Source organism: Poecile atricapillus, chromosome 2, assembly GCF_030490865.1.
Source record: "Poecile atricapillus isolate bPoeAtr1 chromosome 2, bPoeAtr1.hap1, whole genome shotgun sequence".
Taxonomy (NCBI): domain Eukaryota; kingdom Metazoa; phylum Chordata; class Aves; order Passeriformes; family Paridae; genus Poecile; species Poecile atricapillus.
In genome coordinates, this window is record NC_081250.1 from 140751345 (window position 1) to 140772014 (window position 20670).

Consider the following 20670-nt stretch of genomic DNA (forward strand, 5'->3'; position numbering starts at 1 on the left):
ACTGGAAGGTCACAATAAGGTCACCCAGAAATCTTCTCTTTTCCAGGCTGAACAAACTTAATTCCCTTAGCCTTAGTTCCTTATAGAAGAAGTGCTCTATCCTTCTAATCATCTTTGTGGCCTCCCTTGGACTTGCTCCAACAGTTGTTGTCCTCCCTGTCGTGGGGAACCCTTAGCTGGATGTCCCATATTGTTTGCAAAGCACCACTGATACTATAAAATATCACTGATACAAGAAAAAATAACATTGTTACAAGAAAAAATTATTAATATAGGACCTCCAAATTTCAAAGATTGGAAAGCTGAATTCCACCGATTTGAAAGTTGAAGTGGTGTCTCAAAAAAAACATTATGGAAAATTAACTTGCCAGATTAATTCTAAGAAATGCGGCGGCTTTTAAGAGTACCAAATGAGATGATGGGAAGAGTTCTGAAGGTTTTGTCTGCCCAGGAGTTGATACTACATCTGTGTAATTAACCTAACAAAATAAGGTCTAATGTATAACTCATTTTGCTGCTTGCTTTCTCCTCAGGTTTGCCAATTTGTTGTGTCTGTCAATGGCCTCAATGTTCTCCATGTGGATTACAGGACAGTAAGCAACCTCATCCTGACCGGCCCTCGAACAATTGTGATGGAAGTGATGGAAGAAATGGAGGCCTGAGAAGGCAAAAAAACCCTATTACTGGACATTTTTGTGAGACAAACAGCAACAGCCATGGAGTGTCATGACACAAGGCAGCAGAATGTTGCTGTGTCTAAACAGATGATTTTGCTTTAGGGGAGGGGGCTCTCTTTCATTTAACAATAATAGCACTGGTGATTATGCTAAGATGTGAACAATAGATACCAGCATATTTTCACTACGGACTTCTCTGTGCCCAACAGAGACAAGATCAGGGCCTTTAAGTGGTCTGTCCAGCCATGGCTGCATTGGTCAGAATGGGTTCCAGCCTAAGAGGCCGTGCATATTTCTTCACAGTCCACTACTCGTTCGAAGCACTTCAGGAGGTGAAAGAGCCAAGCGCTGTGGGGTCGGGATGTCAGAGATGGTTTCCATGAGATGGTGGCATTGATAAACATTGTCCTGCTGTCCAGCTTTGTCCCTGGAGCACGTGCAGTCATAGTTATTCTCTCCTTGGGCTGACTGCATCCTGGCTTGATTACAGTCAAACACAAACGAACTGCAATGCATGAGAAAAGGTGTCTGTGCTCTGTAGGGATAGTCTGGTATGAATGTTTGGGCCTGACTGATTACACTGGTTAGTCTAGAAAGAAAATGGAAAAATGTGTGGTACTTTTACAAAAACTGCCTATGAAAATTGGTCTTTTGGTTTCAATGGCTGTGTGCTAGATTAGGTGCTTGAGTATTATATACTGATTTTGAGGTTTTTTCTATACCTGTAAAGGAAAGGTGCCTCACTCTTGCTATTCATCACTTTTGAGAAACTTTTGGCCGCATTAATTCCCCGAAGAAGAATATTTGGCAGGTTGCAGTGGGAAATTAATGGTGTTAGCATAAGGATCTCCAGTAGCAAAAGTACACTTCAAATTAAAGCAATGTACTTGAATGTACATTAAGTTTATTAGCACTTTCCAATCATCTAATGTTTTGCGAAGAACGCGCTTCCCTCATGAGCTGCATTTGACACAATTACAAATAAAACGTTGTATTTAACTGACCCTTACTGTTTCGCAAACAGTAGGATTTTTTTCACTGATGAGTTCATTAACTCATCAATTAAAATATTAAAGAAATATTTTTTAAATACATACCTGAAAAATCTCTATTCTGCAGTTAGGTGACTCTTCAGCTTGATGTTAAGGGGACTGCATGGGTTTTCTTTGAACTGAATGAATACATCCTGCTTCACAAAATTATAAGTAGAGTTTGCAGACTTTCTCTGCTGTCCAAATTTTACAATTAAAGCTTAACTTTATATATGCACATAACCACAAATCATGCAATTATGGGGTGGGGAAAGTATTTTTCCTCAAATAATTTTGAAACATGTTTTGTATTAAAAATTGTTCTCACTAAATAAATTGCTCTTTCAGTATGTTTTTCATTCACTCAAACACTTTAACTTCAGAGATACAGCAAATCTTCAAACTCATTTATTCCTGCAGCTTTGTAGGAAGAAGTCCTTGTGTTCTTTGTTTCTGGTTTGGTATATCTGTGGTTGTATTTTCACCAGGAAAACTTCTCATATTCCACTAATATGCAGCAGTGCAGGGAGATATAAAACTGCAGCTACTTAATATTAGCCAGGCACAAGAGTGTTTGGAGGGTTTGTTCAAATTGTCATCTGCTATGGCAGTTCTTAATCCTGATTGTACTCCCCAAAATTTTGGTACATGTGCATAAGCCACAGCGGGTTACATTTTACAGGTCATCTAAAATAAATAGGTGGGTACATTATGTTATATTAAATTGTAATAACTGTCCATGGTATCCACTCAGAACAGTTGGAAACAGTCTTGTTGTTCCAGAAATGTTTCAATGCTGTAAGTATTTTGAGTTTGTGAATCCGGGAATGCTTCTACAAATATTTCTATTTAATTTCTATTTTTTTCTTTATTTTCCTTTTTTTTTTTCTTCTTTTCTTTTTTCCTCTGGGTTATTTTGGTGGCTTAGCCCCTTTGAAATATAAATTCTGCATCCTAGGCTTAGTTAAATATTACAATTGAAGGATTTTCTTAGCAAAATGCTAATGATTCTCTCTAATGCCATCATGGGTTTGTCTGTATTGCATCTCTTGCCTTAGTTAATATTCTGCTAGAAGTTCTCTGTAGCTTACAGATAATTAAGAAACTGGGTCAAAATTTGGCTTAATAATGCATTACAGAGTGCACTTCATACTGGAGCAAAAAGAGTGGGAATGGGGGCAGGGAGAAATCTGCATTTCATTATGTTACAGATTGGAGATGGCATCTTGATTCACAAGATACATTAGTCTCTATCACGATTTGAGCACAGCTACTTGCCTTCTGTTTAACAGGGATTTCCATATTGTGTTCTCAACTTGACTGACAATCCAGGATTTAATTAATTCTTTCCCTCTTCAACGTGACAAAGGTATTCAAATTGTGTCTGCAATGAAATTTTGTATTTTGGAAAAAAGGCTGGAAAGTAAACAATTAAGCTATGAAATATGTAATTTCCAATTAAATTGCGGTTTGTCTGCACACAGAGCTGCACATGCTCCAAGACATCCCACAGGAGTTGGTGTCAAACTCTCATGCACTTCAGAGGGCACAGACTTTTAAATATAACAGAGCACCTTGCTTCCTGAAAAGTGCCAGGGGAAATGTAAGATTATTCACAGAAGTGAGGCATTTCAAGGGATGCATGAATATCACATTGTAGAATGAAGCAAGAAACCAGAAATTTAAAAAAAAATCCTGGCATCAGCAGTAAAAGCTTCATTAAAAAGACAGGCATTTTTGTAAGACTTACTCTCTTCTGTGATCTCATTTTTTGGTTACTGTAGATCTTTCAAGATCATCTAATAAATCTTTAAGCCTTAATCACTCAAATTACTGCTATTTCTCTGTACATGTACATTTGCAAATCATTTATGGACATCTTCAAGCAATGTAATATTTAATTAAATTCAAGTAGCAGTTAAGCTAATTGGAGCATTAAATCAGTGCAATATTTCTCATATTTTTTTCTGTTATATTTCCTACAAGATACATAATTTTCAGTATCTTTTTCAAGATCACATATCATGTGTAAGGTACTGAAAACAACCGGTTCCACAGCTAGTCCTGTGGAAGGCATTTCATTCAGACAATGATGCAGTAATCCACTTCAGGTGTATCAGAACTTAATTGTCTGCATTTTAGGTCTGCATAGAGGCTGAAAATAAAACTTTCAGAATTCAAAAGACATTGTGTCATAGCAGCATCTGAAATATGAGTGGGTGCAGCCTGCTACACCTTCTGTGAGATTACATTCAGGAAGAGGTTTGGAATGAAAGGTCATGCTGTAGGGCTTTTTTCCAGTGTTTTTCTTAATTTTTTTTATTAATTTTCTGCTCATACCCTCACTAATGACTAAAGTACTAGGGATGTGTCAAATGCTGTCCCAGGATTACTGGTTTAATGGTCAGCTTGTTCCCTTAGCGTTGTCTGGATCTCTGAGAAAATTGCCCTGGGAAAAGTGTAGTTCAGAGAGTAACGTGAAATCTGAATTTGCTGCCTCTTGGCCTTCAGACCAGAGACAGTCTCTGTACTGACTTGATGTACTGACATAGACATAGACAAATGAGAATAGTCTGAGGATTAGGAAGAAGAAGCAACTGACTCCTTTCTTCTTCTGTGCTGACAGCTATGCCAGGTATAATGGACAGCAGTTCTTTTGCAATTAGGTATCCACTCTCGTATTGGCCATGGGAGCTGTGAATTTCCAGTACTGTTGAAACTCAAGTTTTATAAGCACACACATAAAATGCAATGCTTAGCTTTAAAAACCGGGTTTGAAGCAGACACTGTACTTTAGGTAGCACAAATTGTTGTAATGCCTCTACAAAGATGCTGCCATATACCCATAGGTTTCCCATCCTGTGTCACCATAATTCTCCTTGAACTTAGAGTACAACAGTCCTACTGGCTTTTGTATGGCCTTGTCAAATAATAATCTTAGTTTCTTTCCAGAATCTGCAGGTGATTTGTAGAGCAAAACTGTCTTTTTATGTGCAACCTCTTGCTTCTGTTCCTAAGGTGAGTCTACATAGAGATGTCTACAGACTGTTCCCTAGACTATAGTACATAGACAGCTAGTGGTATTCTGACCACTTCACTGTGTCATACCTGAGCAGCTGAACTCCTCCTCTCCAGGGAACTCCTCCCATTGCTCCTGCTCCTGCTGCATGCACCCCGGCAGGCCAAGCTGGGGAACAATGGTCAAAAGGACAGCCCATACCCATTGGACTGTTTGGACTTTACCAGTGATTTATGGATATATTTATTTCCTATTCTGCTTATTTTGCTGCATAGTTGACATTGGTCCTACTTTATTCTTACAGCTTAAAAATGGTTTCTGGAAGATCTTGATGGCCCTGCTTTCTTTGTATTTTTACTAGTCTGTTTTTGAGTGCCTCTTTACCATGATCACCATCTATCTCTTCATAACTTAGCTTTTCATAACTTAGCTTTTCATAAATTAGCAGTGCTTATTTAGCCAGACTAATATTTCAGGAAAACAGATGAATTGGCTGCTGCTTTACAATCAAATGTTAGCTCATGTATAAACAAAGCCTTGAGGCAAAAGAACAAAGTAAAAAAAAGCTACCATAAATGTTGGAATAAAATCCATTTTAGATATAAAATGACACCACATCTACTCTTAAAAAAGCTGTGTATGATACATAACACAGATGGGCCACAGCTTTTATGGACTTTCTCAGGTTATGGAGACAAAAGAAAAGAAACCTCCATAAAGTGGTGTTTTCTTTTGGGCCTCTGGATGAGCTACCCATGACTCCCCTCCCTCCCGAACCGGCTGGAGCACAGCGTCCCAGCCACAGCCTTGGAACCACATAAACTGTTACCCTCACTGCTAGCTGTAAATAACTGCAGATTTTTATAATTACATTTTGTTTTCCACTTCAGGTTTTAGAGTTTCTCTTATTAAACAGAGAAACAATTAATTTCTTTATCTATCTGGTAAAGAAGTGCTGCATTTTCCCCCCTTATATTTGCAGTGGGATGTGTGATAAAGAGAAATGCTTTTCAGTTTGTACTCAAGCCTGACTCAGGGAATGCTTGTTCTTACCTGCCCTTCTCAAGGCAAACCTCCCCTGGGAAAATTTAATGAAAATTTCATGAGAATTTCATGAAAACCTGAGCAAAACCTGCAATATGATGCCTATTAGTAGATCATACCTGGAAAATGCATAGTATGTTCAAATAATTATTAAAAAAAACAAAACCAAAAAACAAAACCCCAAAAAACAAATGAAGGCAAGTTAGGTTTTTTAAAATTCTTGTTGATGGTTTTAAAGTATAAGCAAAATGAATGTAGACCACAGAAGAGAATCCATCAGACAGGTGCAGTAAAGGGGTGTAGTATGGAAAGGTTCTGTCATAGGATGATAGAAGTGTTTATGTTAGAAGAGACCTTAAAGATCATCTAGTTCCATTCCCCTGCCATGGGCAGGGACACCTTACACTAGACCAGGTTGCTCAGAACCCCATCACACTCAGCCTTGAGCGTTGCCTGGGATGAGACAGTCCCATAATGTCCTATTAAATTTCTTAATAACATCACAGAGGGAAAAAGTGTTGTATTTTAATGGCTAAATTTACAATTTATGTTCTTAAGCCTGTCTTTTCAATAAGAACAAAGTTGTAGTTAATGCTTTCACATGTATGAACATTCCATCCTAAAATGCAGTACATAAGAATATAGTAAAGATATGTTTGTTTGGGAAATATTTCCCTTCTAAATATAACAAACTGTCAAAATATAACAAACATATCCTTGAACAAAAAAAAGCTTAATTTACATTATGAAGTAATTTAAACTTTTTTTTCATATCTTCTATTTATAAAGTATAATGCAAACACTGCATGTATCAACTAAAAATAAATACACATCCAGGCTTGACTGAACAACTGTTTTGTCAGTGGGGTCCAGCAATGGGGCTAAACTGAGTGCTTCAGGTTTATTAGCAAAAGTTTAATTAAGCGTGATGTTGAGAAAAGCCTGGGAAATATTAAGTGATTCCACTCAGAAGTGCTTAGTAGTTTCCAGGATCAGGAACCCTTTAATTTCTCAAAGTGCCCTAACAGCCTTGCTTTGCCTGCAAAATATTTCTAGAACCATGATAAGATTTTCTTAAAACTCATTTAAAAATTGTAGATGGAATGTACTAGCTTTTATGGCTTAACTATGGAAAGGAAGAAACATGAAAGTATTTAAGATCTTAATGTTACATTCTCCCAATGTCTGTTTCATTTTATAAGCATTTTCAGCTCAAATGCTTTCTGAAGATAATTTTATGCACCCTTTGTTTGTTACTGCAGCTGGGAAGTGTGTGTGTTTCATTTGTTTTGCCAGAATAAACAAGATCCTGTTGAATATTAAAATATGCAATATTTCATTTTCTATTACACTCCACCAGGCAAATAGTCTATTAAATGCTTAAATGTGCATTTACAAAAGAGTGCTGAGTTACCTTCTTAATGTTTGATTTTTGTGATAAAATGTGTGTTATTGTGTGTTAGATTTTTGTTTCATTTCCCACTGCACATGACTGCATCATTGTTCATTCTCCTAAGAAATTATTTTCTGGGGGTTATTGATTCACATTCCTTATAGTAGCATCAGCATTCCATTGAAATATAAATCCCCTGGACCTTATCTCCTATAGTTAAAGAAAAAATCTTCTCTGGTTCAGAAATTATAATTTGGAAGATGAAGGCACAAAAAACATTTACCTTAACTCCTGCTGATTACTGCTTCTTTCTGAAAAACAGACAATGCTGTCTTAATGTGCAGAGCTCCAGGAAGTCATGTAATACAGGAATAAAAACTTCATGATTAGGATCAAATTGTCCACATTTTAAAGGCTCTTTGATGATACCCTTTTCCAGTAGTTATCATGATTAACTCCTAACAATGGGCTTGTGATTGCAAAGATGACCTTTGGCACACAGGTTAATGCAGTGCTCTTTTCCCAGCACTGCAGATAGTCTGAAAAAACATCACAGCAGGGTGATGGCATCTACTTCTACTTACCTAATTGGAATCGGAGCTCAAAAATGAGGGGCTTAGTTTTGTTGCATACACATAAATGTCAAGTGCCATTGAAGATGCTTTTAGGGTATTTGAGACATTCTTCTGTAGCAGAGAGCAGCTTCAGGGAAGTCTGTGACCCCACAAAATCACATCTAGAGATTAAGTCCCAGAGGACATCTTAAATATTGTAGGATACTTCAAAATGCATTAGACACCTATGTATGAATAACTGAATGGCATCCTTAATAATCACCACTTAACATCTGCTGATTCAATTGTCTCACTGCTGGTAATTTTTGTGGAGTTACCCAGCTGTATATTCAATTAGCACTGTTGATGGAAAAGAACATCCTGGCTATCCAGCCAATTCTCAGAGAAGCTGCTGCATACTTGTATCATGCAGAGCTGACTGTGATGTGCTGTTATTAAATGTCTCAAGAAATGTGACTCCTTTTCTTCATGCTTTTAGTCAAGATGCAAAGTGGCCTCTCACCCAAAGATCCCTTTGCTTCTGAATTGTCTGTTGCCAGTCAAGGGGACCAGAGCCATTGTCAGCTGAGCTGTAATCTGTGTATATAAATGATCATGTATAATTACTTACTGCATATTTCAACAGGTTCTCTTGGTTTTTGGGTATTACTGTTCTTAAGTTGTCCTGAAAAGTACTAATTTCACACAAGGAGTCACAGCAAGGCAGCAACTGCTCCCATTAGAGAAATGGGATCATAGGAAGGAGTATCAGCTACTGCAGACCCAGCAGATGAGAACAGATGCAGCAGCAGCTGAGTGTTTCCACATAAACCTGAGTTCTATCACACTGCTTACAATATGACAGGTATGGTAGCTCTTGGGAACCTTGAGGTATTTGTATACCACCCTACAGTGATGGCTCTCTCTGCTATGTCCCTTGCACCACAGTCAGTCACATCTCAGTGTTTGACATCTTAGCCTTTGCTACAAACAGAGTTTCTCCTCACCCCTGTAGCAGAAGGGGGCACAGGCAGTGTCCAAACACAAGTGAGGAAATCAAAGTGAAATTTATAGAGAACTTAGGTGCTGACATTTAAGAAAAAAAAAGAAATCAATTAAAAACCCTTGTTAACTCACACAGGTGTTTAGAAGCCTATTGGGACCGAAGATTTATTTCATCACTAGTTATCTGACATGTGACTGTTGCATTACTAGCTGGCTTCTCTCTTCATCATCATGTTCTTCATGGTTTTACGGAATGTCCTCAGAGTCCCCACTCCCACATCCACCACTGTCCAAGTATTACCACATGAGCTCCTGGATCTAATATACATGATGTAAAATCCATGTCCTGGATATCTAAGCCCATCAAGGAAGCCTGCAGAGAGCAGGGCTGAAAGTCAGTCTTTTAAAACCTTGGCCAGTGTGCAGTCTGCAGGATGGTGCTTCAGTGAGCAAGCAAGGCACACATTTTGTCTAATGCAAAGACAGTAGTGCCCCATATTGACTGCACCCCACAGGCTCCATGGCTGTGGAAAAATATTTCCCTTTATGTGTTTTGAATCTTCTGTAGACAAGAATGTGTTATTTGCAACTTTGTATTTCAGTTTTGGCAGCCTCTTGTCACCAGTGTGCCAGGTACCCGTTGTGTGCGGTCAACCTACGACCTCCTCAGCTCCGCAGTCGTCTTCCAGCTCCCCTCCAAGCTCCTCTTCCTCCCGGGCTGTCCTGGCGAGAGGCTCTGTCTGCAGCCAGCCCCAGTGCCAGGCCCCGCGGGCTGAGCAGGCCCTGGCGCCGCGCTCGCGGCCTGGTGCCGCTGCGGGAGGACGTGGAGACCAAGCATCCCTTGTGCAACCCAAGTCGTGTTCACCCGGACAAGGCCACAAAAACAGTCTGAAGAAGCTGGGCCGAGTACAAAACACTCTCAGCAGCGTGTGCGGTTCAGGATTTGTCCAGCACATTCCTGCCTGCTGCTAAAACAAGCACTGGGAAGCCCACAGGTTTTCAAAGGAATAACTTCATAGCCAAATAATGAATATTGCTATGGTTCACATGGTTCACATGGTGTTTTCAGTACAATAACTGGGAATTTGTAACTATATATGACATGTTAACATCTTTTGAACTATGACAGCTGTAAAATGCAGGTTTGCATTCTTGCAAAAAGAAAGAAAATTATGAAGAGTTCAGATGTTTAATTTTAACTTGTTAATAATTCTGATTTTATTACTGACATTAATCACACACTGAAAGCCCTATATATCTTACACACTCACTAAGCAAGTGAAGAAAATTCATGCTAGTTTAACAAATAGTGTTGAAAATTCTTCAAGAATGCAGTTAGGCAAATGACAATAGTGATTATAAATATTTATGGTGACCTGTTTTATTTATCTACTGGAAAATCAGAAATAATTCCATTAAGTGTACAAAAATGCCACCTAACTATAAGATTAGAAGAAAAATCACAGTCCAACTTCTTACTGGCAGGCTGATTTTAACAGCAGAAAGATAAGACAGCTCATATTGAGGAAGTTATTTTTTAAATTTGCACTGGACTTGACCACCAAATGCAGCCTTGGTTTAAAAATGGATGCTACTCAACATGAGAAGCACAGATTTGACTTTGAGGATTCTCTAAAGCAACATCTGGAAAAATAAAAAAAAAAGCCAACAAAAAGGAGACTGGATGCTCCTTGTGCCAGTAAAGAATTAACCTGATCCATTGATATTCAGGGTAGTGATTCAGCATCACTAAAGCACTGGGTGTCCTTCAGGACCTTGTTTTAATGGGCTGCTTTTATGTGGGACACTAAGCTCTCACCTAATCCTGTGAACCCAGAAACAAGCCACAGCACTGCATTCTTACTGTGTTCCTCTGCTGAGGAAACTTTACATGCTGTGAGTTTAATGATGAAAGGTTTTGAATAGGAACATAGCAGGAACATAGCAATCTGAACTTGTCTTATGATTTTACTTTTTGGATATGGAAAATGGCCATAGGTGGATTTTCAAACAAAAAGATAACACAGTAAGCATGTGCTACACTGGAGAAACAAGGCTGTTCTTCACTTCTTTCCAGTTAATTTTTTTCTCATTAGTGTGCAGGCAATAAATTCCCAAGGTTTTAAAAATATCAGCAGATATAATGCAAAGAAAATGAAGTTCAGGCTGTAAAGAAGGGCAGAACCATGATTTTAGGAAATCTTTATGCACTCACAGTTGATGTCAGTAACAAAATGCCTCATTGCTGCCTGTCCTTCTCTGATACAGTACAGAAGCAGCTAATGGACAGACATCTGGATCTGCATCACCTGGTGGAGAACTGCTCAAGAAGAGCTTCTGGGTGTGAGCTGAGCCTGAAGATTACAGAACTTCAAAGGTGCTTATAGCTCACTTTGAAGTAAGCTGATCCTGTCCTCTCTCTTCCCTTTCCAGTGAGTTTTGCTCTTCATTGTAACAGAACATGGTCAAATCCTAACCAAACTGCTTTTATCGCTGCACAGATTCAAATCCCTATTGTAGACAGTTTGCATATTTTAGGTCCAGTGCAGAATTATTTTGTTGAGGAAGTCTCATTGTCCAAACCCACATTCTCCTGTTCAGCTTCCCAGACTTTCCAGGCTGGCAGCCTAAACAGTGACAGGGCACAGGGAAGACAAGAGGGGGAGTCCTCCAAAGGTTAATATCAGTCAGATAACAGTCTGATTCCTCCCTGGAGAGCGACTTCTGCTACATGGGAGGCAGGAAGGCAAGTTATTCCTTTAGCTGGGTTGGAGAAAAAATAATTTATCAGGATGAAATAGGACTGTGGTGCATCTCTATGTAGTTGAACTGCTATCTAATTGTCTGTGTATCCAGTCTCTTACATAGGATAATATTAGCTCCAACAAGCCAGCATGTGCAAAAGCAATGTGAACACAGAGTCAGTTACTACAAGGACTCACACACTTGCTTTCCAATGCAAAAGCATCCAGAGTTTTCAGATTTTAAGGACTAATTTGTTGGGTTAAACCTTGCTGTTTGAAGGGACAAATTGGCTGATGGGTCAAACAGCAGTAACTCCTTTCCATGTGCTGGACAATACTAACAATAATAAATTTATTATTAACTACTATTTTGATTATTACAAAAAACAACGCTGTGAAATACCCAGTGGCCTAAAGTAGGTGTTTTGACTGTTCTTCCAAGACTGCAAACCTCAGGACAGAGATTTTGATTGTGTAAGACAGTGAAGAACATTTACTATCCCACCATTATCTCTGAAGATTATGCTGCAAGAAACACTGTGTAAGAAACAAGACATTATTTTTCTTATTTTTTTGTAAACTGTCTGACCTCAAATACTGTGCTAAACAGGCCACAGATAAACTTTTTTCCATGCACTATAAGACAAAGAACATTACGGTGGCCAGTGCCAATATTTCAAGAATATTTCAACTATAATTTATTAAATATACTACCAATAAATTGAAGATTACAATTGGGTCCAGACAGTGATAATGAAAAGGAAGCAGCAAAACAGTGATGATATAGGGATTATGGTACTTTTTCAAGTAGCCTGAGATGAGATGTCAGCCACCACAGTTGAACAAATACTAGAAAATGATGTAGTCATGGATGGAGTGTTGTCAAATATCCTATTTTTCCCTATTTTTGTGGAGAACATGGATTGAGGTGATGTTCAGGGCAAGAACCAGACACTGCAAATAGTTTTTACAACACCATAAAATACAGTCCTTAAGTGTTGAGAGTGAGTGAAGCCAAAAAAAAAAAAAAAAAAAAAAAAAGGCTAACCCAAATGCTTTTGAGATGTTATCTGCTTTTTGTGGTTGTAGACTATTGCCTCTCCTTTTTTCCGCTCTCTCATTCTTTGTCACAATACCCTATAAGTCTTTACTTTGTCAGATCACTTTGGAGCACAGTTTCTGTTGGCTCTTTGTTTAAGGCTAGAGTATACACTTGCTTTCCTCCTGTGTAATTTCCTGTTATTTTTGACTTTATACTTTAGGTGCTTAATCATGTTCAGTGGGAAGTGTGTGCACTTCCTGGGTGCACACACAGCACAGAATTAATTCTGTGACAGATGCAGCACAGAAACAAAACAGCCTCTTCTTTATCACAGCTATTCTTGGTAAACCAAATGACCATCTCAGTCTCAGGGAGGGCTCAAAGACCACATGCACAGGAACTCTTGCAGTGCAGGTACCGCTGTCTGGCCTCAGCTGTCACCCTGGGCAGCACCACAGTCATCCCACGGCAGCAGCTTTTCCTCCATGGAGGAGCTCCAATGGGTTGCCTTTGGCTGAATGGACCCTTTCTGCACAGAAGGGGAGTAATCCAAATCTGTACAGCTGATAATTTCTTGATTCTTATCAAGTAGATCAAAGAGCTGTGTTTTAACAGACACAGTACTTGAATTTGGATCTGCAGAAGCACAAAAGATAGAGGTTTGTGAATACACAGAAGAGATGTTTATCCAAGACTGCCCCCCTCTGTTAATTGCTTCACAGCTAAAAAAAGAAAAATATTTCAAACTTCTGTAAATTCTTCTCATACCCTATAAAGTGAGATTTCCAGTATACTGATTTTTAGTGTGGGTATTTATTGGAAAAATAGAACCTAAATAAAATAAAACATAAAAAAAAGGTTAAATACTCCTGAAATTTAAACATGGAAAGCATACTGAATTTCTTCAGTGAGTATTTGAGTAGGGGTGATTTTATTGATCTGTTTGCAGCAAATGAAATATTAATATTTCTCTTGGTTTTTCTCTGTTCACATTTTGTATAAAATTACTCTAAGATACAGGCTACGGTTTTTTTAAAAAAGTTTTAGAATTTTTTTTTCTTTTTCTTTGGCAAAGACAAATCTCAGGACCATTTATCTTTCTTAAAGTTTCTGCTAAGGTTAATTCAGTATTTTATTCATGGAAAGATAACTTTATATGTTTAACATATGCTTAAATACATACTGGAAAACTCAAGTCTGTTTCTGAAAATTCCAACTGTAATGCTTAAAAATGTGTAGGGGAACAAAGTAGCCACGTCTGAATCTCATCATCCACTTCAAACCCGTTAAAACAAAAGCAGCAAAGAGAACCAGGCTGTTGAAAATGGAACAAATGAAACAGTTTAGTGAATAAATTTTTTGAGAAATTTAAAATGCTATCTTAAAGGTGAGTTTGGTTTGTGTGTTATTCAGTGGCATAAAAAATGCCATGTGATATTATTCTAGGAGACAACTATATTTTTAGAGTCTAATGAACAGATGTTTTTCTTAAAATTGCAAATAAGGGAAAACTGAAAATTCAGTTTTTCAGTAATCTACAAGATGCAAAACCAGATCATCATGTAGACAACATTTAACAAATCTTGTTCCTCATGCCAAATGTGTACTAGAAAAGTGCTTAGAGTGAGGCAGACCAGAGGTGCACAATTACAGTGATCAAGGGTCTTCAGTGTAAGAACTCAGTGTAGAAGCTCAGCAGGAGAAAGACAAGAAGCTCCGATTCTTTTAGGTAATAGCTTAAGATATGTGTTATTTGGAAAGGAATTCTTTCTTGTTCCATACATCCCTTGTATTCATTACTTATGGTATTTATTACAGAGACCACCACAATATTGCTTCCAGCTCTTACTGGTTTAAATATTCATTTCAGCCAGGATTTCATTCCAAAGAAAATTATTTCTTGCACAGACAGCCAGAATCTGTAACTGTTATGCTTATTCAGTAAAATATGGGGGAATCCTTCCCTCACCATGTTAAGTTGTAGCATTGGTGGGCTGCAAATTAATCCACACTGCAGCTTAATCCAGTGAAACCTTTTGCCAGGCTAATGTGCTTGTACCTACCCATTTCCAGCTCCTGGTAGATCCAACTTCACCAAGTCTGGTTGTTCCTCTACTCAGGGCACCCTTCCTCCCTGCTGGCAGTGTTCCAGGACCTGCCCACCAGATGCAGTGCTCTTTTGGGAGGGCTGATGAAGTCTCAGCACATAGCCTGGGAGCAAATGGGAGCTGTGCTCACATTATGACTGCAGTGCATTTATCTTAACTTTAGTAATGCTTCTCCCATAACTTCCTCAGACACACTGCTGAGGCATAGACTAGGTAAGTGGACAGCGAGATGAATTGAAAATTGGCTGAATTTCTGGGTTCAAGGAGTTCTGATTAGGAGTGTGAAGTCCAGCTGGAGCTCAGTTACTAGAGATGTACCTTGGGTTGATACCAGAGCCAATACTGCTTTGACTCTTCATTACTGGACTGGTCAATGGTGGAAAATGCACCTTGAACAAGTTTGCAGATAGTGAAAAAGCTAGGAGGAGTGACTGAACCATAAGATGGTTCTTCTACCATTTATAATACCCTCACCAGGCTGGAGAAATGCAAAATAGAAACATGATGAAGTTCACCAAAAGGATGTGCAAGCTCCTGCCGTTTAGAAGGAATAACTCAGACACCTCTACACACTGGTGGCTGACTAACTTTGCAGTAAAGGCCCTAGAGTGGCAGGCACTAAGCTGATTCCATCTGAGTGCAAGAAAAAATTTGTGTTGTGGTAAGTTTTTTTCCCTTCATTGTGAAGGTGGTCAGACACTGGAGTAAGTCACCCAGGGAGGATGTGGAGTCTCCATTTTTGGAGATACTCATAACTCAACTTGACATGGCCCTGGGAATCCACTCTGGGTGACCCTCCTTTAGCAGGGTGGAGCTGGACTTGATATTCTCCAGAAATGCAAAAGTCCAAAGACTCTGTGATCCTGTACAATGCTGCTAAGTCCAGAGTATTGCCAGCAACAGACAAGGAAACCTCTTCTTCTTGTTACAGTCTGAGGGAGAAAGAACACACATGAGCCCTCCCTGCCCAATGAAGTAAGATGGGCTCCTGCGCTGCGAGCATGTCAGGGAGGATAACATCACTTCTCTGGTGCTCTGCCCTTTCACTGCAGCTATGAGGAGGCTGTGGGTGCAGGAATTTGCACCTTCAATGTCTCAACAAACTGAACTCAGCCTTCCGCTGCTCATGGACTTTAATAAGTTGGCTGAACTCCCTCGTAAATGGATCTGGACAAGCTGCACTTGTCAGAGGCTCAGAAGGATGGAAGTAGCTCCTGACCATGTTGCCAGGATCATACAGCTATATTTATTCCTTAGACCTGGACAGAGAAGGCTCAGAAACTGAGATGTGGAATTGTAAACAGACGGTAGAAAACCTCACCTCTGAAATCTGAAGACATTTAATTTGACTGCAGCATGAGTAGCCAACTTTAAGAAACACTAACCTTGTCATTCTTGCCATCACTTTCTTCATACTGAGAAGAAAACAGAAAAATGATTTAATAATATTTGGGGTTTTTTTTCCATTTCCCTACAGTCTTTTTTCCCAGTTTTGCTCTCTTTCCTGCATGTTTGGAGAAGCAGGACCAACTCTAAATATGAACTTCTACACTTTGATGGCCATGGCATCAATCTGGTTTCTTCTGCATCCCTTTCACTTACTTCATTGTGTGCAATAAGCTTCAGATGAATACACCTAGCAGATCACTGAAGTGCTGACAGCACTGAAAGAATCAAAGAAAAAGTATCAAGGCAATGAAAATGACTCATCAGACATGCCAACAAATAATGAAGCAAAGCTGGACTACTTTGACATCTCCTGCCTAAAAACAGAGAAAGCCACATTTGTGGGGTTGATATCAGAGAAATAGTTGCAGCACAAAGAAATCCACTAGAAAAATCATACTTCACAAAAGATAGTTACCCTTTTCAAAAGTCATTTCACTGTATATTCATATCACAAAAAAATTGTCTTAACTAATTGTCTTAACTAATGAAGAGAAAAATTAAAAAGTATGCATGCATGGTTAATATGTTAGAAAAGGTGCATCACAATTAAAATATTTTTTCTCTATTTTCGTTTGGGCAGAATACAGTTCTAAGCCCTTCTCAACTCTTTCAGTGCATTATTTACTTTATAGATGTAATTACTGCAAGTGTTGACAGACTGATCTTGGCAAATAGTATTTTTTCAAAGAGTATTGTATGTTCCATTATATTTAACAAAATGTAAAGCATATTTAACAAAATGTAAAGCAAAAGTCAGTTATACTTCACCTCAAGTATTGTCTCTGTCTTATGGAGTTCTTTCAATAGCAAAAAAAGAAAAATCTATGAATTGTTATTAGGTCTAGGGACAAGTTTAAGTCATTCAAATAGATGTGCCATAGTCAAGATCTTTGAATGTGACTGGAACTTTTGGATGCTGGAGGGGAAAGGGCATTTAAAAATGTACATTTCTTTGTAAGGAAAGGAAAGGAAACCCTATTTTAGTTTAGGAGTTTAAAATGCTAGTTGGCTTTAAAAACATCATATCCTAAGAAACAGGAGTTATGGGGGAAAAAAGATAAGGATTGATAATTACAGTGCAATTCTGCCCCACAACAATCACAAATATCCATTATTTTGGTTTCTGTTAGTTTGCACAAGTACTGGTGCTGGTGATCCATTGCTTGGTTTAACCATACCATTGGTTATTCATTATGACTGATATTCAGTCAGCTCATTCTGAGGTCGTGAGCCTGCACTAATTCTGTTCTTGTGATGGATTAATGGAATTGCTTCCAGCTGTATTTCCAACATCATTGCCATGTAATCCTATTTATAGAAATTTTGTGGAATCTACACTAGCCAAGAAAAAGATGATCCATATCTTGCTAATGTGAATACTTTCAAAATGTGTAAATAGTTGTTCTTTAGAAATTTCTGAGGCTTGGCCAATTCAAAATAGTGAAAAGTAAATTTATGGGGCAAATTCACAATCAGTAAATTAATTCTTAAAATTCAAAATATTTTTGTTTGGTTGGTTTTTTGCTTTTAAAGGAAGACAAGAAGGAAACATTGGAAGTAATTTGTACACTAATATTAAGCATATTGTGCTCCTCCTCTATTTCCAGATATGCACATTATACAAACTCTTTCATGGAACCTAACCTTTTAATTTTTACCTTGAAGTTATGAACAATAGTTCTTCATTGGAATAACACAAAGACATCTATTGTGCCTTCCAGAGAAAGCTGAGTAAACTCAATTGTAATAAGCATCATTAGCTCTAAAAGCAGTCAAATTATGTTAGAATTATAAATGAAGAAAAGAAAACTGTAATAATAAAATCAACCAAGTTACACTGGAAAGCACATAGCATAATCTTAAAATAATAATTTCATTCTGATCCAAACAAATAAAAACTGAAGTATAAAGACATTCGAAGGCTACAAAGAGTTACAAAATCTGTTTACCCAGCAGTGGGATCCTCAAGACCTTTCTTGTTGGAATCACAGTACTCCAACTAGCTGCAGCCACAGGATGGTGCTCATGGGCTTTGGATACTGCATCACAAATCTGGGAGGAGGGGGAAAAAAGGGAGAAAGAGGGAGCCAGACTCTCTCCTTGGCAGGCTGTTCCTATCCCGAAACACGAGCCAGCAAGCAATGGTGGATTGGGTCGATTTACCTCTCTACATTTACTGAGTCTTCAGGGGCACTGCAAATAGACTGATCCACCAAGGGAAGCCAGTAAATGTGATCTTTTTGGACTTCATCAAAGCTTTGCTTCTGTCTCTCACAGAATCCTTCTGGATTGTCCAGCACACAGCTGGATAACTGAGTTATGTGACAGATAAGCAACTGGCTCATAGGTCAGGCAAAAAGAGTTACAGTGAATGGGGAACATCAGACTGGTCACCTATCACTAGTTGGGTCCCAAGGGGCTCCAGCCTTGGCCCAGCTCTCTTCAACATCTTCAATAACGACCTGGATGCAGGACCTGAGGGAATATTAAGTTTCCTGTAGATACTGAATTGGGAGGATCTGTTGACTCCCTCGAGGGTAGAGAGGCCCTGCAGAGAGACCTTGACAAATTAAAGGACTGGGCAATCTCCAACTGTGAACAAGGGCAAGTGTTGGATTCAGCACCTGGGATGGGGCAGCCCTGGCTGTGTGTGTGGACTGGGGAATGAAAGGCTGGAGAACAGTGCCATAGAAAGGGACCTGAGGGTCCTGGTCCATGGGAAGATAAACGTCAGTCAGCAGTGCCCTGGTTGCCAGTAGGGCCAACCCTATTCTGGGGGCATCAGGCTGAGCATGGCCAGCCAGGCAAGGCAGGGGATTGTTCTGCTCTGCTCTGCACTGGGGTGGCACCTCAAGTCCTGGGGGCAGTTTTGGTCACCATAATATAAAAAAGATATTAAGCTATCAGAGAGTGGGAGGAGGGCTGTGAAGCTGGTGAAGGGTCTGGAGGGGAAGCTATATGAGGAGCAGCTGACAGCATTTGGTTTGCTCTGTCTGGAGAAAAACAGACTGAGGGGAGACCTCATTGCAGTTATAACTTCCTTTTGAGGCTAAGTGGAAGCTCAAGTATTGATGTTTTCACTTTCATGACCAGTGACAGGACCCAAGGGAATGGCCTGGAGTTGAGTGAGGAGAGGTTCAAGCTGGATAAGGTTTTTTACCTTATCAGGAAAAGGTTTTTTACCCAGAGGTTGGTTGGGCACTGGAACAGGCTTGCCAAAGAAGTCATCACAGTACCAAGTTTGACAAAGTTCTAAAAGTGTTTGGACAATGCACTTAGGCACATGGTGTGAGTCTTGAGGTGTCCTGCACAGGGGCAGGAGATGGACTTGCTGATCCTGATGTGTCCCTTCCATCTCAGCATATTCTATAATTTTATGATTCCAGGAGCTGTTTCTTGTTCTGGTGGGTATTACTCTTTAGCTAAATACATAAATTAGGGACTGAAGGAGGTACGAACTGTATCATGTTTAACATCAATGAGTGGAACATCTTTTTGCTTTAGAGGAATTGTTATCTTGCAAGCTACTCTTGACTGGGATGTTGGCTGTTGCACACACCCGGCAGTGCAGTAGAATAACTGCAGGTGACAAGATCTAGGAATCTGGTAGATGCTTTTTAGATCTAAGAATGCTTTTGAACCTTTGCTATAGAAAATAACTGGACTTAAAGGAGTTCCTTTAAAGCTGAAACACTTCTGCAGTTTAACTGGAAAGATATCCATGCGCTATGAATTTGGACAAGAATCTACAGGACTGGGAATCCTACTCAGCAACAGAAGGTCCTACTTTACACTTAGTCACAGTCATCTCCCTGTGACTCACTGCCTTCTCCTGCCCTAGAAGGGGCTCCTACTTACATTAAGAAAGCATGTGCATCTCTGTATCACCTAACTGATTCTTAACTTCAGTCCTTCAGTGATTTCATTTGTAATTTTATACAGATGACCAGGCATGTTGTAATGAATATTTTCATTCACCTCTTAAATTCTCAGGACTTGCAGACTTTGAGAATACTAGCCTTAATTGTAAATTCAGTAGGATATACCGCAGGGCAACTCATATTTCTGTGGACATAAAGAATATAGATTCTGCAATTCCATGTATCACTGCAGTGTCTACCCATATGGCAAAAAAAGTAGATATGTACTAGAACACTTTTAATCAAGGTTTACACTAAGCCAGAAAAGTGTTGGAACAGTTTTATATAAATATTTCCCCAATGAGTCACTAATCCACACATCTCAATAGCTGGAGTGGAGAATACTCGCATTCCAAGCCATACCGCGGTGTAGGCAGCTTCTAAATCATTTATAGACGAAGTGAATAAGGAACTTTGGAGAGAGGAAAATGAGTTAACAGATAGCAAACCCAGAAGACCGAGGACACTGGCAAGCCCAGCACCTGCCCGTGGAGCGCCGCCCGTGTCCCCCAGCCCTGCTTCCCGCGCACCTGGCCGCGCCCCCGCCGCGGGGGTCGGGCCCGGGGGCGGAGGGTGGGATCTCAGGCATCGTTTATGCCTCTTCCCTCCCCCCTTCTTTCCACCTTCTGCTCTATAATTGCCCGCCTCCTTTCTCTACCCTTTCGCCTTATCAGATGCGGAGCG

The 20670-nt window shown here is 39.4% G+C and overlaps 1 protein-coding gene across 3 annotated transcripts in view; it reads left to right on the forward strand.

The window, feature by feature from the left end:
- DEPTOR (DEP domain containing MTOR interacting protein) overlaps positions 1-7210 on the forward strand; it is an 83023-nt gene extending 75813 nt beyond the window's left edge. For 2 of the 3 annotated variants that reach the window (XM_058831319.1, XM_058831320.1), the window contains one exon: positions 534-7210. In XM_058831319.1, the coding sequence (XP_058687302.1) occupies positions 534-662 (129 nt within the window). In that variant the 3' untranslated portion in view covers positions 663-7210. The remainder of the gene's footprint in view (positions 1-533) is intronic. The other variant, XM_058831321.1, reaches the window with a different exon arrangement.
- The last annotated feature ends 13460 nt before the right edge of the window (positions 7211-20670 follow it).